General features: G+C 36.1%; 1 protein-coding gene across 4 annotated transcripts in view; it reads left to right on the forward strand.

The window, feature by feature from the left end:
• Positions 1-24,732, forward strand: part of DZIP3 (DAZ interacting zinc finger protein 3) — a 116,325-nt gene that overhangs the window by 17,713 nt on the left and 73,880 nt on the right. For all 4 annotated transcript variants that reach the window (XM_018063563.1, XM_018063737.1, XM_018063598.1 and 1 more), the window contains exons 4-9: positions 2,618-2,687; positions 6,620-6,775; positions 12,597-12,713; positions 15,259-15,339; positions 16,568-16,692; positions 19,480-19,594. In XM_018063563.1, the coding sequence (XP_017919052.1) occupies positions 2,618-2,687; positions 6,620-6,775; positions 12,597-12,713; positions 15,259-15,339; positions 16,568-16,692; positions 19,480-19,594 (664 nt within the window). The remainder of the gene's footprint in view (positions 1-2,617; positions 2,688-6,619; positions 6,776-12,596; positions 12,714-15,258; positions 15,340-16,567; positions 16,693-19,479; positions 19,595-24,732) is intronic.

The following is a 24,732-nucleotide window of genomic DNA, read 5'->3' on the forward strand; positions in this document are numbered from 1 at the left end:
TGTTGTGGAGAAAGTGCAGATTAGTCAAGTTTTTACATCAAAATTTGTTGTGGAACCTACGGAACATATAGAAGCTAACGTTCCACACTTTTGTTTAAGAAGTTCTGAAGTAGGGTTTGGACATCTGGATGTTTCCAAAGCTTCACAGATAATTTTAATATGCATGAAATCTGGGACTGAGAACTACTGGGTTAAGAGGTAGATGATCCTAAAGTGGAGTCAACAGGTAGAATATACCTTTTGAGAACATTTTGTACTCTCTCAAACCTTAACAGGCTTCAGAAGACTGCTTGAGTGAAGTTGCTCAGTCATGTCTGACTCTTTGCGACCCCGTGGACTGTAGCCCACCAAGGCTCCTCCATCCATGGGGTTTCCCAGGCAAGAATACTGGAGTGGGTTGCCATTTCCTTTCTTGATAACACAGATGCCTTGTGTTCCTTTTATGAATGGGGCTTAGAAGTACAGGAAAAAACAGTTAACAGGTTTCTTTTTACCATGACATTTTAAAGGGCACTGACTCCTGTTGTGAAATATTGTTTGTGTGTATAAATCAGCTTTTGTTGTAACGTTCACTGTGTAGACAGTTCTGTACTGTTTATCTGTTCCAGTTTCCCCTGACAAAATCAGTTAGCACATCAGTTCAGTTCAGTCGCTCAGTTGTGTCCGACTCTTTGCGACCCCATGAATTGCAGCACGCCAGGCCTCCCTGTCCATCACCAGCTCCCGGAGTTCACTCAGACTCACGTCCATTGAGTCGGTGATGCCATCCAGCCATCTCATCCTCTGTCATCCCCTTCTCCTTCTGCTCCCAATCCCTTCCAGCATCAGAGTCTTTTCCAATGAGTCAACTCTTCACGTGAGGTGGCCAAAGTACTGGAGTTTCAGCTTTAGCATCATTCCTTCCAAGGAAATCCCAGGGCTGATCTCCTTCAGAATGGACTGGTTGGATCTCCTTGCAGTCCAAGGGACTCTCAAGAGTCTTCTCCAACACCACAGTTCAAAAGCATCAATTCTTTGGTGCTCAGCCTTCTTCACAGTCCAACTCTCACATCCATACATGACCACAGGGAAAACCATAGCCTTCACTAGATGGACCTTAGGCAGCTAAGTAATGTCTCTGCTTTTGAATATACTATCTAGGTTGGTCATAACTTTTCTTCCAAGGAGTAAGCGTCTTTTAATTTCATGGCTGCAGTCACCATCTACAGTGATTTTGGAGCCCAGAAAAATAAAGTCTGACACTGTTTACCCATCTATTTCCCATGAAGTGATGGGACCAGATGCTGTGATCTTCATTTTCTGAATGTTGTGCTTTACGCCAACTTTTTCACTCTCCTCTTTCACTTTCATCAAGAGGCTTTTTAGTTCCTCTTCACTTTCTGCCATAAGGGTGGTGTCATCTGCATATCTGAGGTTATTGACATTTCTTCTGGCAATCTTGATTCCAGCTTGTGTTTCTTCCAGTCCAGCGTTTCTCATGATGTACTCTGCATATTAGTAAATAAGCAGGGTGACAATATACAGCCTTGATGTACTTGTTTTCCTATTTGGAACCAGTCTGTTGTTCCATGTCCAGTTCTAACTGTTGCTTCCTGACCTGCATACAGATTTCTCAAGGGGCAGGTCAGGTGGTCTGGTATTCCCATCTCTTTCAGAATCTTCCACAGTTTATTGTGATCCACACAGTTAGCACATAGTAGATGATAAATGATTGTCAGTCAAATGAGTATATAAATGTGAAGTGAAATAGGATATTTACAAAGTACAATTCTGAATAAATCAATTGATAGGTTTATCACCTCAGTTTTCTCTCTGCTAGCATATAGAATTAAGGAAATTACATAAAGATTTTAAAATTAAAAAAATAAAAAACAAAACAAAAAAAAATTAAAAAAAAAAAGCTCAAATATTTTAATCATAAAAAAAAAAAATCATGTGTGACCCTGTGTTATGGTTCTCAAATCTTGTGGCATGGTTCTGTCTGTAGGCAAAAGCAAAATTATAAATAAATTTTTGGTTCAATAAACAATACTGCATATGTTCACATTTCAAGCATATGACAAAAGCAAAATTTGTTATTCCTTTCTACAGAAATAGTTAAATAATTTCTAAATATGATACTGTTCTACTTCAGTTACAAAAGCCATTTTGGAAAACCAGATAATTTTGATGCTAAGAAGCTGGAAAAAAAGAACTGTGTAAGATAGACACTTCCCAAAGCTTAATTATTTTCTTAAACACATACAGGCATGCCCACACAAAATGTCAATCTTTTCAGCCTTTTTTTCCTTTACACTGAAACAGTGCTATAAAGTTAATTTTTCTCATTATTTTGATCTATTGTGTGTTTGTTTTACATTAGTTTTCTGTTCTCTCTGCCACCATCCAATAAGGACTTGGAATAATTTCTTTTCTTTATCATGAGTCCCTAAAGAGAGATAGCACCTACCACTGTTGCCAGGCTTTGGTACGTATTGTTTACACTTTTGAAAGTTTCAGGCAAAAATTCATATGTTAGAGTCTTTACTAATACAGGCACAAATTTATCAAAAATTTTTAATTGTGTTCTTTGTAAGGGGATGGCTCTGAATATACCTTTCTTTTTCATTTAAAATAGGGATCTTCCTCTGGAAGAGCAGGCTACAGAGGAAACCAAGAAAAAGGTAGAAAAATCAACTGATCAACTGGTAAGAGAAAATTTAGTTAACCAATGTTGTATGAGAATAGAATACTAAATCTAATCAGTTTAATTATCTGCTAAAAGTTTTCTTACCTATGTGGTCATCACTAAATCTTTTTTTCATAATTGATGTTTGTGTCTCAAAGTTAAGCATCCATCCTCACTGTAAGTTAAATTAGTAGATAAGTGAATTAACTTGCCCAGAAACATCCCAATAATCAGTTTTAAGATATCTCTTATTTATCCTTTTAAGCAAAAAACAAACAAGGTGAACACTATACACATGGTAAGAAAACATACACAAAGAATTTTATTTAGTAAGAAATTTCATTGATTTGTTTTGGAAGTTAATTCTTTTTCCTGTTTTTATTGTTACTGTCAGAACCTCCAGTTCTAAATGAATAACTTAATGATACACTAATATAAAGTGCTTGTTACCAGCAACAATAGACTTTATAGTAGATTAAAAGATACAGACACATTTGTGAATGCCATATGTATTTATAATTAGTGAAACCTTGATGAGAGAGATTTGTTTGATAGATTCTTTTTAATGCAATTTTTACCTTCTACATAGCTTTATACAATGAATGATGTCCACTTGTTAATAAAGTTTATAAAAGTTGTCTGGTAACTTAGAAAAATATATTAACATAGCTATAGTATTCACTTGCACAAAAAAGATCTTCACAACTCATATAATCACGATGGTGTGATCACTCACCTAGAGCCAGACATCCTGGAATGTGAAGTCAAGTGGGCCTAGAAAGCATCACTACAAACAAAGCTAGTGGAGGTGATGGAATCCCAGTTGAGCTATTTCAAATCCTGAAAGATGATGCTGTGAAAGTGTTGCGCTCAATATGCCAGCAAATTTAGAAAACTCAGCAGTGGCCACAGGACTGGAAAAGGTCAGTTTTCATTCCAGTCCCAAAGAAAGGTAATGCCAAAGAATGCTCAAACTACTGCACAATTGCACTCATCTGACATGCTAGTAAAGTAATGCTCAAAATTCTCCAAGCCAGGCTTCAGCAATATGTGAACTGTGAATTTCCAGATGTTCAAGCTGGTTTTAGAAAAGGCAGAGGAACCAGAGATCAAATTGCCAACAGCCACTGGATCATGGAAAAAGCAAGAGAGTTCCAGAAAAACATTTACTTCTGCTTTATTGACTATGCCAAAGCCTTTGACTGTGTGGATCACAGCAAACTGTGGAAAATTCTTAAAGAGATAGGAATACCAGAGCACCTGACCTGCCTCTTGAGAAACTTATATGCAGGTCAGGAAGCAACAATTAGAACTGGACATGGAACAACAGACTGGTTCCAAATGGGAAAAGGAGCACGTCAAGGCTGTATATTGTCACCCTGCTTATTTAACTTATATGCAGAATACATCATGAGAAACGCTAGGCTGGAAGAAGCACAAGCTGGAATCAAGATTGCCGGAAGAAATATAAATAACCTCAGATATGCAGATGACACCACCCTTATGGCAGAAAGTGAAGAGGAACTAAAAAGCCTCTTGATGAAAGTGAAAGAGGAGAGTGAAAAAGTTGGCGTAAAGCTCAACATTCAGAAAATGAAGATCATGGCATCTGGTCCCATCACTTCATGGGAAATAGATGGGGAAACAGTGGAAACAGTGTCAGACTTTATTTTTCTGGGCTCCAAAATCACTGTAGATGGTGACTGCAGCCATGAAATTAAAAGACGCTTACTCCTTGGAAGAAAAGTTATGACCAACCTAGATAGTATATTCAAAAGCAGAGACATTACTTTGCCAACAAAGGTCCGTCTAGTCAAGGCTATGGTTTTTCCAGTAGTCATGTATGGATGTGAGAGGTGGACTGTGAAGAAAGCTGAGCACCAAAGAATTGATGCTTTTGAGCTGTGTTGTTGGGGAAGACTCTTGAGAGTCCCTTGGACTGCAAGGAGATCCAACCAGTCCATTCTGAAGGAGATCAGCCCTGGGATTTCCTTGGAAGGAATGATGCTAAAGCTGAAACTCCAATACTTTGGCCACCTCATGCGAAGAGTTGACTCATTGGAAAAGACTCTGATGCTGGGAGGGATTGGGGGCAGGAGGAGAAGGGGATGACAGAGGATGAGATGGCTGGATGCGTCACTGACTTGATGGATGTGAGTCTGAGTGAATTGCAGGAGGGGGTGATGGACAGGGAGGCCTGGCGTGCTGCGATTCATCGGGTCACAAAGAGTCAGACACGAGTGAGGAACTGAACTGAACTGAAGGTTATTAAAAGAACGTTGCAGAGAAAATACAACATATGCAAATATACCAAGAGATGTACACTTGGACTAAGGGGACTTGATCTAGAAAAGCCATTTCTAGGTACAGATTTCTGAATACATAGGCAAAGGAGGTAGAAAGTTTAAGTTGAATTTGGCTTAGATGCTAAATCTATTTTGCAAAAATAGATTGAGTCCAACAATTTTGACAACTTAAAAATTATAATTGTGTTAATAATACGATTGTTTAACAAACATGAAGCTTATAGTATTTCCTGTTGAAAAAATTTTATTCATGCCATGATCTTACTTGTGTGCCAATTTGGTAATTAGTCTTAGATGATTCTGCAATGACTTTTGACTGCAGAATTGTTCTTTACTTTGAAATACATGCACTGTTGACAATGATCATTCTTTGTAAAGGTTTGTTTGGTTATTTTTTAGAAGCTTTTTTAAATTTACTTTTTGAATTATTTCATACCTACCAAGGAATTGTAAGAATACAGTGAAGACATATATTCTTTACTGAGATTTAACAAACTGTTGACAGTTGCTACATTTTTGGATGTAAATATAATGAAATGTACCATAAAATGCAAGATGTATTTGTTTGGTATTGTAGGTGGTGAAGGAATCTCAATTTAAGACTCAAACCCAGAAGGGGAGAGGAGGAGGAGGAGTAGTCCTGCATTGGACCTTATTTTTTTTCTGGGTAGTTCCAGGTGTTAGAAACCTGGCAGTCAGAGTCACCCCATACCAGTGACTATTTTGCCTTCTCAATGACTCTACATGGCCTCTGCAGTAAAAATGTTTTTATATACATAGGTCAATGGCTGCATATTCATAATCCCAAAGTTTCAGCAGGGTGTAAGAACTGTGGTATCTTGTTAAGGTTTGAAGGAAGGCCATCATCCATCCATTCCAGGACATTTATTCATTTCTGTTGCCCACTCGTTTCTCACAATTGATGTTAATAGAAAATTCAGCAAGACTTGACTATGTGGCCATCAGTTAACCGTTAATTACAGCTTTATTAAGTCTATAAGTATCAGTTCCTGAAATCCCAAGATTATTACTATTTATTTAGCTCTGACTGAATTGAGGTTAGGTGTAGATTATATTAGTCTAATTATTTATAAAGTATTACAACTGCATTCATTTTCAAATTGCTATATGTAGTAGCTGAATCATTAGTCACATAATGTAAAAAGCACTATCATCGGAGATAGTTTTCATATTATTTTGTAGAATAACCTATTTGATATTTTAAACAGCATTTTTTATGCCTTTAAATGGACGAATTCACTACATGCTGTGTATTTCTCAAGGGCAATCATTTCTTGAGGCTTAACTCACATTTAAGCCTAAAATCATTCATGTTTCCCATCCTGCCACAATAAAAAAAGATATAATTATTCCCATCTTTGAATCTATGCTTTGTTTATAACTTATAAATGTGTTTATAATGGCCTTCCCTAGATTAAAGCTTCTTAAGTTTTGATCTTAAACTTCTGGCTATGTTTTACATTCCTTGAGAACAGAGAGAATGTCTTATGGGGATTTTCTGTAGTCTTTCAAAGTGATCACATATAGCGTGGAAAGTTACTTTTAAAAAAATACATCAACTGGTTTTAATACTGAAGTAAATAAGATCATGAATAATTGTGTAAATTTAAAAAATGTTGTCTAGGACAAACAGGAAAAGGACACACCTACTGATCTTGTCCCTGTTAACCTACTATTAGAAGTGAAGAAATTATTGAATGCAATTAACACTCTACCAAAAGGTGTGGTTCCTCACGTCAAGAAGTTCTTACAAGAAGATTTTTCCTTCCAAACTATGCAGGTAAGATAATAATTTGGTATTTGGGGCAGAAGTATAGCTCTCTATATGTGACACACTGTGTTCCTTGACTGTCACACTACGGTCATACTCACACCACTTCTGACACTAAATGTGTGGGTTTAGTCCCACGCCCGTCAATTCTCCAGCATCCTCTGGGTGTCTTACAAGTCACTTCAGTTCTGACACTATCGACCTAGAGTTAGCATCCAATCCCGCAATTTAAGAGCCCAGTCTAAGACTCCTCCCCTTCAGATGCCAATCACCTGTCTTCGATTTTCCCAGTACTTCTGACTGGCTGGCTATCCATTGGCCAGTCAGTGAACACTTGTATTCTTAGCCATGATCCCTTTTGAGTGCAGTAATTTGCTAGAACAGCTCACAAAACTCAGGGAAACACATTTACCAGTTAATTACATGATAAAGGATGTGATTTATAGAGGATACAGCTGAACAATCACATGAAGAGGTACATAGGGCAAGGAAGGGTCTCAAGTTCAGGAACTTCTCTCCTTTTGGAGTTGGGGTTCACCATTCTCCTGGCATGTACAAACTGGAAGTTCTTCAAACCCCATAGTCTTAGAATTTTTATAGGGACTTCATCATGTAGGTATGTTGATGTATTAATTATTAATTTACCTTCCAGCTTCCCTCCCCTCTTTAGGGGTATGGTGCTAAAAGTTCCAAATTTCTAATCAGGCTTGATCTATCTGGTGCCCAAGTGTCCGTCCAGAAGCCCACCAAGAGTTACCACTTTAGAACAAAAGGCACTGTCTTCCCTGTCATTCAGGAAATTCCAAGGGTTTCAGGAGCTGTGTGCCTAGAACCAGAGTCAAAGACCAAGTATTGGCAGGAACTGGGGACAGATCAATATTTGTATCTCTTATTACTTTACAATGACCCTTCCTCCCTCCCTCCCGTCCTTTCTCATTCTCTCTCTTCCTTTCCTCTTTCCATCCTCTTCCTTCCCTTTCTTTCATTATTTCTTTACCGTAACAGTGACACTAAGTTCTTGAAACTATCTTACACCTTAAGAAGGGCTTTGGTTTCAGCTTAGACTTTTATTAATTAAATAAAGTTGATGCTAGCCTTTCAAGAATAATAGTAAGGATGTGGGTTAGTAGCTTATAAGCTGTTAGTAGCTTATAAGGTCTAGGGCTGAATTCTAATAATGGGAAACATACAATTCTGGAAGAGGGAACTGCTTTCAGTTCTCCAAATTTGTAAAATATTGATGGCTTTTTAAAAATATAAAATATAAAGAAAATAATAAGACTTCTGGATTTTTAATGAGATAAATATTCTAGAGAATAGATTGTTGATTTGCATCTTATAGTTTTTCTAGATAATTTGTGAAGCTTTTGACACAAGATAGCCATCAGTTTGTAAATTAATAAAATTTCCCAAAGTTAAAGAAAATGATTATCTACTCTTCTTTGTGACAGTTAATTGGGGGAAGGAGACAGAACACCATAGGTGTACTAAAAAGGCCACATTTACTTTTTCTGTGAAAGAATATATTATTAATTATTTCCATGAAACAAATTAATACTATTATGATTAAAGATTCAAAAAAGCTCTAAAAATATCCAAAGACTTTATGTATAATTTTAACCTTAACTGAGGTAATATACCACAAATATGAATTCTGGTTTGAAATTGATGTAATAATGCCACTTTTTCCCTCTCATCTTTTGAAAATCACCTAGAAACCACAATATGAAATATAAATCAGTAGCAATGGCACCCCACTCCAGTACTCTTGCCTGGAAAATTCCATGGATGGAGGAGTCTGGTGGGCTGCCGTCTCTGGGGTCGCGAAGAGTCGGACACGACTGAGTGACTTCACTTTCACGTTTCACTTTCATGCATTGGAGAAGGAAATGGCAACCCACTGCAGTGTTCTTGCCTGGAGAATCCCAGGGATGGGGGAGCCTGGTGGGCTGCCGTCTCTGGGGTCGCACAGAGTTGGACACGACTGAAGCGACTTAGCAGCAGCAGCAGCCTTTATTATATAAACAATAGCCAATTAGAAGGTAAGAAGGAAAGAAAAGTACTTCTGATAGCAACAAAAAGGATAAAATACCCAGGAAAACAAGTACACAAGAAATAAATTGGTGTTTCTCAAAGTTTTTTCTAAGCCACTTACATGAACCTGTTCTGACCTGCATACTAGTCTCAAAGAATGAAAATCTCTGGGGGTAGCTCTGGGAATTTACATTGTAGCAGGTACCCCGAAACACCTATTTTTTCACATTTAAGTTTAGAAATAAATACTATATTAAAACAATAAGTAAAAATTTCTAAGACTCTATTAAAAAGTAAGATATGAAGACCTGAATGGGAAGCAATAGATATAGGAAGACACAGTGTGACAGAGATGCCAATTTTCCTGAAATTAAAATTTACAAATATCACAAAATTCCAAGAAAAATAACAAGAGGGTTTTCTATTTACTGAAAGCTAATTCTAAAATTCAAATCAGAAATTAAAGGAAGAATAGCCAAGAAAATTATTAAAGCATTGTTGAAACAAAGGGCTGGGAGTTTGCCAGTTTTAACTTACTATGAAGCTCTAATAACTAAAAGATTGTGTTACTTGCTCTTGACTCTACAGACAAGTCTGGAAAATAGAAGAGAAATTCCAGAAGTAGACCCAAATATATTCAGGAATTTTTTGTATAAGATAACAAGAATTGATAATACTAAAGGGGAAATGAACCAATCAGCAGTCCCAGAGGGAGATTGTAACACAGCTGTCTTAATAAGTGATAGAACATGAACACAAAGCTAGTAGAACTGTAGCAAACTTAGTCTAATTTATTTGGTGTAATTCATTTATATATATGTAACATTGAACCCAACAGTGACAAGAAATATATTCTTTTTAAATGCACATAGAATATTTATAAAAATTGACCATGTGCTAGTTCATAAAGCAAGTCTCTTCAAATTTCAAAGAATCAAAACATGCAGAGCATGTTCTCTAACATTTGTACAATTGATTTAGAAATTAGTTACAGATATACAGACTAGAAAATCATTGTTCTTAAATTAAGATATATACCTCTAATCTAGTTAATCTAGGGGTCAAGGAAGCCAGCATATTGGACATTAGATACATTTTGGAACTAAAATATATGAAAAACGTGTATCATAATTTGTGTTATTAGATAAAAGCTGTGCTGCAAGGATTATTTGTAGCTTGAAATGCATATAGTAGAAAAAGAAGTAAGGTTGAATACCAGTCATCTAAACAAAATTCAAGAGTTTGAAGAAAGAACAGCAAATTAAAAGCAGAGTTTAAAAAAAGAATAAAGATAGCCGAATATAATGAAATAGAATAAAACAAAAGCCTGGTAAGAATGTTAGAAAAAAGGCAAAAATAACCAAACTAATAAATAAATGAACATGAAAGCTTCAATACAAATTCCATAATCATCTATTTTGTCTAAAGGGGATTAAGAGATACAGACTTACAGCTGTAAGATAAATAAGTCAAGGGGATATAATATACACCTAAGGAATATAGTCAATAATATTATAACTGGTACAGTGGTGAGTGGTATAATGATGAATGGTAACTGGTGTTATTGCAGTCATCATTTTATGAGGATGTCATAAGAAAAATGTCAAATCACTATGTTGTTCACCTGAAATATGTTTATTGTAAGTCAGTACAGAATTCTGCTACTTATAATGGCTGCCTGGGTTGGTTTCAGGCAGCCTTCTTTTGAGAAGAACTAGAAAAACAAGGCAGAATCTTTCTTAGTAATGATTATTTGTGCTTTTCTTACAGATCACTTAATTCAGCTAGGGATTGAGATGATTTGAAGTTTCACTTCTGTTCTATGAAGTATCTGTTTGTGGCTTACCCTTTGTAGCAGACACTGTTGATGCCCTGCCCATACTCCTTGGCCCCTTGAATCATTTCAGTATACTCTGGACAGTTTCTAATTTTCAATATCTACATCTCTATGTTTCAGGCTTTTATTTTTTTTTTTCCTGAAACTGCATGCATACGTGCTTAGTCACTCAGTCATGTTCAACTCTTTGCAACCCCATGGACTGTAGCCCAGCAGTCTTATCTGTCCATGGGATTTTCCAGGAAGAATACTGTGAGCAGGTTGCCGTTTCTTAGGATCTACCCACCCAGGGATTGAACCCACGTGTCCTGAGTCTGCTTCATTGGCAAAAATATTCTTTACCACTGTGCCACCTGGAACTGCAGAAAGCTATAATTCTCACAGAATTTTAGAGATCTCAAGGAATTAGGTCTCTCCCTGACCTCAGAAAGCACACTATCAATAAGCCTTAGGAATTACTATATAAAAAAATCCCAGTTCTCTCTCTCCTTAAGTTGAATAACGCTGAGGTTGAATTTTTCAATGGTTTCTGTTGTATTAACCCTAGTCAGCCACTGTGGTAACTAGCTTAATAACACACCTGTTAATTTAAAGCCTGCTTTCTCTTCCCTGATTTCCTTCTTCACTCCACTACCATTGTTCTCTGCACCTCTCAAATAAAGTACCTGCATATCTTTGTGTTAGGGTCTGCTTCCAATTGGAAGCAAAACAGACACTTTTACTCTAAGGGTAAATTTCTTCAGGATTCTAACCAAAAGAATAAGGTGTTTACCAGGGACCCTGTTCCTTGGTAGGTCATACACTCCCAATTTCCCTCCTAGCTCTGCAACTTTGCTGAAAGCTTTGCCTAGCATTTCAACCTCTCAGCCACAACTGAATACAGCAGTTGCATTAAGAAAAAAAAGTGGCTGCAAAATCAGTCTCTTGTCTCTTGGCCTTCCTCCTCTCTTGCACGTTGGCCCCATAGATTTTCGTGCCTTGGTAGTCCATTGCTTTCAAAATTAAAAAAAAAAAAAAATTGTACTTTATCCAGCTTTTTAAAGTTCTGATTGAGAGTATTGCTGTGAAACTACATAAACTGTTTGGCAAAGGTAGAGCTTCAGTGTTATATTTTATATACCTTTTCAGATTCAAGAGATATTCTTGAGTATATAGTTGGATAGATGAGTCTGAAATTCAGATGATAGTTCTGAGCTCAAAATATAAATTTGAAAACTGTCAATGTGTAGATGCTATTTAAAAAGATGATGCTGTATTATTTTATCTAGGGATGTGTTTTGATAGAGAAAATTGAATGTTATGGAGACTGAAGTAAAGTATCTCGTTAACCTAGGAGAAGAACAGGAGAATATTGGAAACTGGAAACTGAGTTAAAGTATAGATTAAATTTCCCCCATAGATAGTAGTAAATCATTAAACAAAGAATGTAATTTAAGCCAAGCACTTTGGGGTACAAAGCATTGGGGAATGGACACAAAGATAAGACATAGGTCTTCCTTTATTTCATCCATGTAAGTAACAAACTATGGTACATAATTTATATATTAACTTGGTTTTAATTAGGTGACAGCATAAGATGATTTGCCCTGGTGTTGGTATTTTTAAAGCAACCTTCCTGCGTACTAGAGTTTTAGGGCTGGAAAGAAGTTTTTAGCTATGTTAGAGAATAGAAGGTATCAGAAGGAAGTGGGATTATGACTTTCCCCTGAAGTAGGAGTGGGCATTACTGATTCTTTTGCAAAGTTGGTATTTAGTATTTTTAGGAAGTAGTTATAAAGATTTGTCAAATCCTTAAAAACAAGCAAATATAAGAACAGTTTTATCTAGGTTGTGTGGATATTTTAAGGCCTCTTTATTCTTTAGATTTCCTATGATGAGTGTATATTATTTGTTTAATAAAAATAAATGTTGATATTTGTTGTAACTTAAGGAAATTTTTGACCAAATTATTTTTCACAGAGAGAAGTTGCAGCCAATAGCCAGAATGGGGAGGAAATTGTTCCTGCTTTGACCTTACGTTTCTTAATGACACGACTGGAAGCAGCACTTAGGAACATTCAAGCTACTAATTATACTGTAAGTATTTTCTTTTGGAAGTTTGAAATGGTGGATTTGACAGCATTTTTCAATGAGAGAGCATCCAGTATATGCTTATTTTAAGGTGTAGGCCAATTTGTATTTTCCTTACTTACCTCTAGAAATACATATAAATTGATTTCTTGCATTTGTCTTGTACTTTCTCATGACCTCATGTACTTTTTAATGAGCCTATTCTAGTTTCTTTTCCTACCATAAAATTGTTCATCTTAAATAGAGAACCTTGAACTAGTGTAAATGGGCTTTCCCAGTTAGACACGAGATATGAACTTCAAAAACTGCTTCTTCCTTTCCTCCTAATTAATAGACATCTCTTCTTTTTACTGATATTTCTTTCTTTAATTCAAGTATAGTTATTTTACAGTGTGTTAATTTCTGTTGTACAGCAAAATGATTTGGTTATATATACTTTTTTATATTCTTTTCCGTTATGATTTATCTCAGGATATTGAGTACAGTTCCTTGTACTATACAATAGGAACTTTTGTTTATCCTTTATATACGTAATTCTACTGATATTTCTGTATTTGTAAAAATTAGAACGTCTTTTATCTGTGTAATCATGTGAGATACAATTGACAAGACATGCATTCGAGGTCAAATGATACTTTAGAAATAGAGAAAAATCTGAGGAAATGTAAACATTGCTTCAAAAATAAGAACCAATAGAATAGGACATAAAAGGAAAAGGCAGTTCTTTGAATAATTGGGTCAGTAAAGTAAACTAAGTTTTGCATACATGTAGAAGATGGATTAGAGTTATCTTCAAGGAAGGACTACCCGGACATCAAACAAAGCAGCCTAAGACAGCACTCCCATATTATAATAGTGTACACAGAGATGGAAAAATGATCTTTTTTTTTTTTTTTAATGAAAAATGATCTTTTTTTTAGGACTTTCAGGACATGTTCTAAGAAGTGATATATATACTGCTGCTGCTGCTAAGTTGCTTCAGTCGTGTCCGACTCTGTGTGACCCCATAGACGGCGGCCTACCAGGCTCCCCCGTCCCTGGGATTCTCCAGGGAAGAATACTGGAGTGGGTTGCCATTTCCTCCTCCAATACATGAAAGTGAAAAGTGAAAGTGAAGTCGCTCAGTTGTGTCCGACTCTTAGCGACCCCATGGACTGCAGCCTACCAGGCTCCTCCATCCATGGTATTTTCCAGGCAAGAGTACTGGAGTGGGGTACCATTGCCTTCTCTGATACTCTGTCTAAACTGTAACAAAATTCCAGACTCACAGAAGAAACTTCCTGATGTTCAGCATAAGTTGCATCTCTGACACAGTCTAACCACAGTGAGCCACCCCTGTTGGAGGACAATGGGAACACTGTTGAAATCCAGATTTCCAGACACCAGCCAAGGGTCAGACTTGCAAGCAGGCCTTTCAAAGGATAACATTCTCAGACCAGATATGATAAGGTTTTTTATGTACAGGTGTGTATCGGTGTCTGCCGTTTTGTCATAAGTGTATATGTTTGTAGCCACTGCTGCAATCATGATAAAAGAGCTATATCATCACCATGAAAATCTTTTGCTGCCCCTTTATAGTCACATATACCTTTTACCATCCTCACTCTTCCTAACCCCCAATCTATTCTCCATCTCTAATTTGGCCTAGGCTGTTTTTAAATAAGGGCTTTCCAGGCGGCACTAGTGGTAAAGAACCTGCCTGCCAATGCAGGAGACAAAAGCCGTGGGCTTGAGCTCTGGGTCAGGAAGGTCCTCTTAAGGAGAACATGAAGGAAATATTTGTGTTTCAATTTTTCATTAAATAAGTGATAAACTTTGTTTATAACAAAGTTTTGTTTTATAACGGAGAAGGCAATGGCACCCCACTCCAGTATTATAACAAAACCACCCATGAACAGTAAAAAACTTTGATAAGAGATCCTTGTGCTTTTTAAGCTGTATGGTAGATACTTGGGTATTATCTAAAGTGTTTCTAGGGGCTTCCCTGGTGGCTCATATGGTAGAAAACCTGCCTGTAATGCAGGAGGCATGGGTTCAATCCCTGGGTCAGGAAGATCCCCTGTAGAAGGAAATGGCAACTCATTCCAGTATTCTTGCCTGGAGAATCCATGGACAGAGGACCCTGGTGGGCTACAGTCCAGGGGTTGCAAAAAGTTGGACACAACTGAGTGACTAACATAACAACAACAACAACAACAACAACAACAACAACAACAACAGAGTGTTCTTCACCTAAAATACAATGAGAAAAATGGAGAATTAGAACTTTTTGGAAAGTTTTAGTATAATAAATATTGATGGCATTTGCTTTTATTTTTTTTGCTCAAACTCTAATGTTTTATTTTGATATTATTAACTGTCTTTCTTCTGGGTCTAATTATTAAATACATCCAAAATGAATTCGGTAGTGATTATTAGATGATTGATAATAAAATGATAATTTAGCTCCTTTTAATGGTTATTAAATAGGCCTAGGGTACTTAATTAAGCTTTCTATACTGAGAAGTAGCATAGTCTAAATAATCAACTAAGGTATATTTTATATTTTTAGGCACATCAGATTAATATTGGTTATTACCTGACATTACTGTTTTTGTATGGAGTAGCACTCACTGAAAGAGGAAAGAAAGAGGTATGTAGCACGTGTTATTTGCCCATTACAAATAAATCTTTTCACATACTTTGACTTCATTTTAGTAAGTTTAAATGTTGATTTAAAAAAAAAATTCTCTGAAAACTGAAACCATTCCATGACTTTTCTGTCATGTATTTAGCTTTCTGCCAGAGACTGTTTTGTGAAACTAAAAATATCGATAAGATAAACTTAATATAAGCTTATAGCCTTGAAATACTTACCATTTGTATAAAATAGAAAATTTTGTTTCGCTTGTTTCATTTATACATTTTAATCCATTTTCTAGTGTAGTATGTAGTTTAATTTCTCTGGGTTTTATCTTACCCTCTTACATAAAATATGAATTTGACCTCAGTTCTTCATCAAAGAAAGTGAAGTGCAAAAGTAAAAATCTAGGAGTTAACTAGCTGATCTCTAAGGGTCCTTACAAATTTAACATTTTCTTTTGCTTATTTTTAATGATTTCTCAATTTCAGCCTTGATATCTCTTTTTATTTTTTGTATTCTTAAATTTATACTCTCTTCTTGGTTTCATAAAGAAGTCTAACTTGTTAATTAGGTGAAGTAGAATTTAATAAGCACCAAACTGAAAACATTTCCAGTTTAAATAATTTCACATAATGCTAATTATTGTGAAGTGTGTTGTGCTAGAGGATGTTTTAAAATGAGGCCATGCAGCACTTTTTTTCCCTCAGGGAGACTGAGGCTATTGTGCCTATTCTAATAATAGTAACTGAAACATTTATTAGAACTGATTCAGACTTTTACTTCTATACATATATTGCCTATAATCAAGATGATCCTTCCCCAAAAGAGACTATATGTGTGGTCAAAAAGTCACCTATTTCCTATTTTAAAAATTAGGAAGATTTGTGCTCCAATTAGGAAAAAAAAATAGGAAGAATTATGTTCCCATAGTCATTAGAAGAGCCCTTATTTTTGCTAGCAATATTTGTCAATTTTAGACATAAAGATTATTATTTTGATGTTTCACTTTGAAACACTGAAAGACCTTAAGTTCTTTTGTAACTGTTTTATTAAGCACTGAGTACATTTTTAATGGGGTCATATACAGAGATTCCACAAATAGGCATGTGAATAAATGACCAAATGACTGAATCAGTATTCAAGCGGCTCTGTCTTTTCTAGCCTGGCAAATAATTGTTCATTGTAAAAGGGAAAAATAGTTTTTACATCAGCCAAACCTAGTTTTATGTTACTACAGGATTATATAGAAGCTGAGAATAAATTTCTAGTGATGAAGATGGTGATCCAAGAAAATGAAATTTGTGAAAACTTTATGTCATTAGTTTATTTTGGTCGTGGTTTGCTTCGATGTGCTCAGAAGAGGTAAGAATTTAATTAATGGGTAGTTCTTGCCTGTTAACTTTCAGCATTATGTAATGGGAATAAAGTTTGCACAATATACCAGGGATCATGACATTTGTGCTCTATTGATTTTTTCTCTGTCACTGATTCTGTAGATCATTTCATTAATGTACTTGAGAATATTAAATATCAAATTTAACAGGCCATGGCAATAAAAGGTGGTATAGCATAGGCATTAGGAACATAGGCTTTGGAGTCTGATAGGCCAGTTCAAATACATTTTATATCACTTACCTGATATACGACCCTAGGAAATTTAATGTTGCTAAGCCTAATCTTTGGAACTAATAACAGTGCCCACCTATTAAGGTAATTAATTCAGTGCTCAGGACACAAAAATACTATTCTTAATAAATAATAATTATAGTTATTAATATTATTACCACTTGGAATGGCTGTTTAAGTTATAAATGAGCTTATAACACATTGAAAGGGTCCCAGTTCTGAGTCCAGGAGTATTGGGTATTACACAGTTAGGTACAGAGGAATGTACATGGGCTATCTGTTCACTTCCCATATGTATGCTGTTTAGTCACTAAGTCATATCCAACTCTTTTGGAACCCCATGGACTGTAGCCTGCCAGGCTCCTCTGTCCATGGGATTTCCCAGGCAAAAATACTACAGTGAGTTGCCATTTCCTTCTCCAGGGGATCTTCCCAACTGCGGGACTGAACTTGAATCTCCTTCTTGACCAGCAGATTCTTTACCACTGAGCCAACAAGGAAGCCCTCCAATATGTATATCCTTAGCCATTTGTAGAATCAATCATTTTATTTCTAAGCATTTGTTAGAGACTGCTCTAGGTGTTAGGGGTAAAATGGTTTACAAAACAGTTTCTTTCCTCATGTTTAACTGACAGTATAGTGAAGGTTCATAGACCTTAATAAAATAATCGGTTATTTAAATAATTATGAAATGTGATAAAGAGCTATGAAGAAAAATATAATAAAGAATCAAAGTCCTTATTGGAACTTCAGTGTGTTTCTTGGGAATCAGAAGTCTCCTTGAAGAATTAATGTTTGGCTGAGGTCTGAAAGATGAATTAGGAAAAATTTACTTATGCAAATCCTTATGAAGGATTACTGCTGGATCCAACTGTTGAATCCCTGAAAGCATCACTTAATATGGTAGTTCCTTGATTCTTTGAAAGGCTGATCTTCCATCCTCTGGCGTGCTTGGTTTTTATTATCCAGAAGATGTCCTGCTTCCTGTTTATTAGCATGATGTTCTCAATGTAGTTTGCCACTGTGATATTTCACAGAAAGTCAGGATAATCAAAATCCCTTTAATACTGTGGAGAGAATTAACATAGCTCTGAGTCAAAGAATCTGGACTGCTGTCCTTCCTTCAGATATGTGAACTACTGTTTATTTTCTTTATTGATGGGCATCGAAAATCCATTTTCCAAATCATTGACACTAGAAAACCCAGTCGTCTGGCAGCAGCATTTCCTTTTGTCCCTGGCCTATAGAGAACAGCCACCACTGAGCTGCTCAAAATGTCCTTCTTACTCTGTATTTCTTACTGCATTAATAAAATGGAATGTCCTCTGGACCTTTCTAGGGTACCCTGTCTGGTAGTGGATTCAATGGTGTTATGTCCATTCTACCATCTTTTCCTCCCTGAGCTTTCTTAATACTCTGCCAAGAAATTTTCAACGTTTCATCTCACTTACTATTATAGAGGCCGTTGGTTGTGTCCCGGCTTCAAGTAGCCTCAGCAACATGTTAGGATTGGCTTCTCATGTCCTTACATTCAGGAAATGCTGAATTATGGGAGAGTTGCCCCATATCAGTATACATTTCCCTATCCAGCTATATATTTGACCATTGGTTTAGCTTTCTTAAGATCCACTCCCAGACACATTCCTGCCACTGCATAGTAGTCAAAGTAGTGAAGTCTGCAATGCTTATGGTGAACAAGCCTTTTCTTCCTCTTTTTTCACTTGGGCTTTGCTTGTACCTGATCCTAGATTTTTCAGTATTTAGGCAATGAGCAGAGATCGGGGAGGATTTTGAGAAGGAAGAAGAGCATCATCTTTTGGGACATGTACCTCAGCTGATGTACAGATATTTGCATGGTCTACTCATTCCATATCAGAGTCCTGATAGTATAATAGTCTTGTTGAGGCTGTGCTTTTGGTTTTTGCTGTTGTTCTATCCTTGTGATTAAATACTGGGTCTTATTTTCAGCATGGTCTGCCTTTATTTTTAGAGTTGGTCAGATTTCTTTAAATGTTATCATAGAGGCCTTTTAACTTTCACAGAGTACCCTTAGTTGATAGTAGTAGCCAGTTTCTTCCACTGTGTGGTTAAATCTGGGCCCAATTTTCAGCACAGATTATCTTTATGGCTGTCAGAGCTGAGGGTCTCTTTAAATGCTGCCCTCAGAGGCCTCTGTGTTTCCTTGTGTCCTGAGTCAATCATTGGCTGACCTGTGCTGGTCATACTCTTTCTTCAAGGCTTCCAAGACAGTAAACAAAAGCCAGCCAACTCTACAACCCCTTTAATTACCATGGCCCCCATACTGTTCAGGCTTGAGCTACTACATAATCTATTACCTCCCCTTCTACCTGTATTTCATCCCAATCTATTATAGGTGAGAGTCCTAGTATTTGTATTTTTGTAGCATGCTAGACATTATCCTGCTTACACACACACACACACACACAAATGGGTTGCCTGTTGTCTAATTGGTAAGCTAGTTACAGAGTCTTGTTCAAATTAACTTTTTAAAATGCTTTGCAGATATAATGGAGGACTGCTAGAATTTCATAAAAGCTTACAAGAAATAGGAGATACAGATGATCATTGGTTTGATATAGATCCTACAGAAGATGAAGATTTACCTACAACTTTTAAAGTAAGAAATTATTTAATCTATGGCTAATCAGAATTATCTTTGATAAAGTACAGTTTATGCTATGTCATTCTATAGCAAACATAATTCTTTTATTGGACATTAGCTTTTTGTATGAGAAAACTTTGATTCCATTATCTGGTACAGAATGTGAGTATGATTCAACAAGTAGAGAGAAGTGAAGTGGATGTGTTAGCATTTCCAGATAACAAGAAGATTAAAAGTTGCACTAGTTCAATACTTCACATGGTTAGAGATAAATGTAAGTTAACTTATTTTTTCTAATTATATTTTGTCATTGTTTTGTTGTTGATTTAAATTTTAAAAGTATTAAATGGTCACTTCAGAAAACTTGAAAAATGTGAAAATGCCAAAGATAAAAGTAAAATTCATCCATATATTCCTTCAAATGGCAAAACTATTGTTAGAATTGTCATTTATGTATTTCCATACACACATGTATAAATACTTTTTATTTTTAGTAAATTGGTGTGATGTTATATACATTGATTTATAGTGTAAAAATATATATTATTGTGAATTTGTCAGCAAGTAGATTATTGTATATTGAAAGTATAATTTTTCATAGTCTATCATAAACGGTGCTTTAATTTGGTTAACCAATTCCCTGGTATTGAACATTTAGTTTATCCTAAACATTCTAGTTTTTTAGTGTTACAGAATGTGATCTTTTTTTATTTCTCACATCATTGCCTTGGTGTAAATTTCTAGAGGTGGAATTGTGAAGTGTTTACACACTTGTGTAAGTTATTCATGTATATTTCCACATTTCCTCCCAGAAAGTTTGTCCTGATTTATGTTCTCAAGACAGAGTGTAAGAATTGCTCTTTGCCCTCACGTGCTTAGCCGCTCAGTTGTGTCCGACTCTTTGTGACCCCATGGACTGTAGCTTCCCAGGCTTCTCTGTCCATGGGGATTCTCCAGGCAAAAGTACTGGAGTGGTTGCTGTGCCCTCCTCCAGGGGCTCTTCCCAACCCAGGGATCGAACCCAGGTCTCCCACATTGCGGGTGGATTCTTTACCATCTGAGACACCAGGGAAGCCCACACTCTCTGGATATTCTTTACCTTTTGGGTAATTTTTACCCATCTAATAAGCCATATTGGTCACTTTTTAGTTGTTTAATATGAAAATAGCTACATTAGGCTTCCCTTGGTTAACATTTGAGTGAGGTATCTTATTCCAAGCTTTTACTTTAAACCTTTCTGGATCCTTATATTTTAGCTGACTTTAAGGCCAAATACATTCCTCAGATTAAAGAAGGATGTTTCATAAAAATAAGAAATTCAATTTTTCTAGGAATCTTTAACAACTCAAAGTTTCTATATACCTAATAATATAGCCTCAAAATACTTGTGACAAAAACTGGTAGAACTAAAAGGAGAACTAGAAGACTTCCCAGTCACAGTGGAATATTTTAATAGACCTCTCTCGGTAATCAATAGAATAAGTAAGATAATGTTTGGTGTTTGGGGAGATGATCATATGTCTTTTAACTTTGACTTAATATATTAAGTAGTAATTTTATGCATTAAAAAAAATATTGAATTTCTGTGTTTACCTGAAGCAGCCCCTACTTGGTCTTGCTTGTTTTTCTCCTGTTCCTTCTCCTTTTAAAATATTTTTCTTTCTTATCCAAATTTTATTTTTGTTTTATACAAGCTAGTACATGTATACAGTTTTTTAAGTATATTGAAAGATTTTAACAGTCTGTGGTTCATCATTTCTAATTATAGTTTCTGAATATAGATAACTTATTTCAACCCTCTAGGCATTTTCCTTTGATATTAGCCTGTACTTTTAAAAAGCTGTACCACTATTTAAAAAAAATTCTCCATCTTAGGTATCATCTTTTGATTTCCTACTGTGGAAGATGAGGGTTTAGTAATTTCCTTACACATCTCCTTCACACACACACTTCCCATTCCCCATCCTATTAATAGGTACATGTTTTTATTAAATTGGCCTTAGAGTTTCCCCTTATTCCTGGGAAGACCCTTACCCCTCTCCTGTGTAAATCCCCTATTCTTGGATTAAGTTTTCCTCTTTCTAGATGTACTCCCTTGTTTTGGGGGAGTAGCTTTCATCCAGCAGCTTCCTAGAAAGGGAATTTACGTGAGAGTTAAATTTTTTGAGACCTTTCAAGCCTCAAAATAATTTATCCTTTGTACACTTTACTTGTATCTTGCCTGGGTATAAAATTATAGGTTGAAAATAATTTTTCTTTAATTTTTAAAATTATATTTCTATTATTGTTTAGCTTCCAATAATAGTACTTTTGAGATATTTTATGTCATTCTGATTCTCAATCTTTTGCTTGTAACCTATCTTTTTCTTTCTGGGAATTTTTAGGATATTCTGTATATCCCTAGTATTCTGAATTTATGTTTTTTTGGTGCTAGGACATTTAATTTTTTATTTATTTGATTATTTCTTCTTCATTTTCTCTTTTCTTTTTGAGATGTTTGTTATTCAGCTGCTTGACATCCTGGACTGAATTTCTGACTGTTATTTCTATGCTAATTTTTATTTTTTGTCTTTTCTACTTTCTAGGAGATTTTCTTAACTTCATCTTTTTGCATAGAGCTAGTATTCAGCCAGTATACACTAGTGCTATCATACTAGTTATTATAATGTTAAAATATTTCCATACTACTTGGAAAATAGTTTCTGCCTCAAAAATAATTTGGGTAACCAGCTGCATTCCAAATGTCCTGTACTCTCCTCCAGCCCTCTCTCCCTATACTTCTCTAAAATTCAATAACTAAAGGTTTAATGTACAATAGAGCAGAGTGTGTCCATGATCCTGCTCTCACTCTAGGCCAGCATGTTCCTATCTGTTTTAATTGGTACCTATGGCTGTGAGTCCACCAAAAGTCCTACTTCCCAGACATTGTGATTAGTTTCTAAAGGAAACTTAGAGGGCTGGCCTGTACCCTTTATCTGACAGTGACAAATTCCAGGTGAGTACCACCAGAGGCCTGCCCTGCCCCAGTTGCTCCTATCCTCATGTGTCTCCTGAGATGAACTTACCTTATTAAAAGAAGATCATACTTATAGAGATGCTGGCAACCTTGTAGAGTGGTGACCTTCATATTGTTATTATTTTCAACATGATTCTTGTTTCTATCCTTCTGTTGAATTTTTTAATTTCCATGATTATTTCAGCTATCATCTACCAAGAGTTTCCTTGTTATGAATGTTCCTTTTAAAATAAAATAATATCCTGTCCTTTTTTCTTGCACTTGAGAGGTAAATGTTAAAGGTAAATGTTAGCTAGATCATTTAAGGCTTTATAAACACTGGAGTGTTATAATTAAATTATAGTAAAGTATGGTTTATAGAATTTAGGACTTTGAATAGTTTCTGTATTTATGATAAAGGAGGAGTTAATAAAATAGTTGCAAGTTGTAATCAGTGTTTTAAAGAGAAACAAGGGACTGGGATAGAGAAAATGGAGGAAATGTAGACACAGACTTATATGCCTGCATGTATCCAGATTTATATGTATATATGCATAAATGTGGAGAAGGCAATGGCAGCCCACTCCAGCTCTGCTGCGTGGAAAATCCCATGGACGGAGGAGCCTGGTAGGCTGCAGTTCATGGGGTCGCTAAGAGTCGGACACGACTGAGCGACTTCACTTTCACTTTTCACTTTCATGCATTGGAGAAGGAAATGGCAACCCACTCCAGTGTTCTTGCTTGGAGAATCCCAGGGACGGCAGAGCCCGATGGGCTGCCATCTGTGGGGTTGCACAGAGTCAGACACGACTGAAGTGACTTAGCAGCAGCAGCATGCATAAAAGTGTATGTGTGTCTATGTGTAGTGGTTAGAAAAGGCCTTTCCGGGAGGTGATATTTAAGTTGGAAGCCCAAGACTGCTAATGAAACTAACTCTGTAAAGAGTAGGGGAACAACTTTCTAGGTAAATGGAATTGGGTAGGAAAAGGCCCTCAGGACTTGAAAGTTTGAGGAACTGGAAGTATAAAACCATGTGAATTTTATAGGGAGTGAGGCTAGAGATGAATTTGAAGAGATGGGCTAGTGATGGATATGTATACTGGGTTCAGATGCTGTAAGTTCTGCAGAACCTTGATGTCAGTCTTAATAAGGTAGTGGGAAAGTAGTGGGAAGGTAGGTAGTGGGAAGCCACTGAAGAGTTTTAAGCGAGAAATTGACGTGATCTTTTGCTTCTTTATAGGGTGCTTTGGAGCATAGTAGGCAGGGATAAGGGAGACTAGTTAGGCAGTTGTTATAGTTAGTAATCTAGGTAAGACGTAGAACAGGTACTAATGGAGAGAGAAATAGAAAAATTTGCAGTGTAATTTGGGAGAAGTCTCAACAGTATTTGCTAATATATTGCATGTAAAGGGTGATGGAATAACTATGTGATGGATGACTTCAAGCCTGCTGGTTGAAAATTAAATAGATCTTGGTAGATGTGCTTGATGTAAGTTCCATGAGGACTAAGTATATATTGACCTTCTAAGTTCACTGCAGTATCCTTAACATCTAACATTTCCTAGCATTCACAACAACCTAGCCCGTAACAGGCACTCAGTAAATGTTCGTTGAATGAGTGAGTATCAATGACTGGGGCAGAAAATAAGAAGTAAGGAACAAGGAACAGATTTGGTGGGCAACTCAGTAGATTAGTATTGAAATATTAAGCATTAGATATGTGAAACAATAGTAGCTATATACATACTATGAGTCCTATTTCAGCATCTGCACTTACTATTGGCTATCCTCATAGGATATACTGCTTTCATGTGGATAGGTCCTTGGATGATGCTTCTTTATTTCTTGACATTTAAAAATTTCTAGTTGATTTGGTTAAAACATTTTTATTCTTCATAAAATTCTGAATGTCATTAAACAAATGTTATGAATGCTGACTTGGTGCGTAAAATAGTCTATAGAGGTTTTATCATGTCGTATACCCTCCGTATATATGGGTATGTCTCACTGAGGGGCAGTATTAAGGACTTGTTTAACTTAGACTTGATAATATGTTTCACAACCTTTAGCCAGCATTTTTAAAATATGGAAATTGCATTTAAAATTGTAACTCTGAACACTGGAAACATATTTCTGGCCCTTCCTCTGCCCATTTGGC

The sequence above is a fragment of the Capra hircus genome, chromosome 1 (assembly GCF_001704415.2).
Source record: "Capra hircus breed San Clemente chromosome 1, ASM170441v1, whole genome shotgun sequence".
In the NCBI taxonomy this organism is placed as follows: Eukaryota; Metazoa; Chordata; class Mammalia; order Artiodactyla; family Bovidae; genus Capra; species Capra hircus.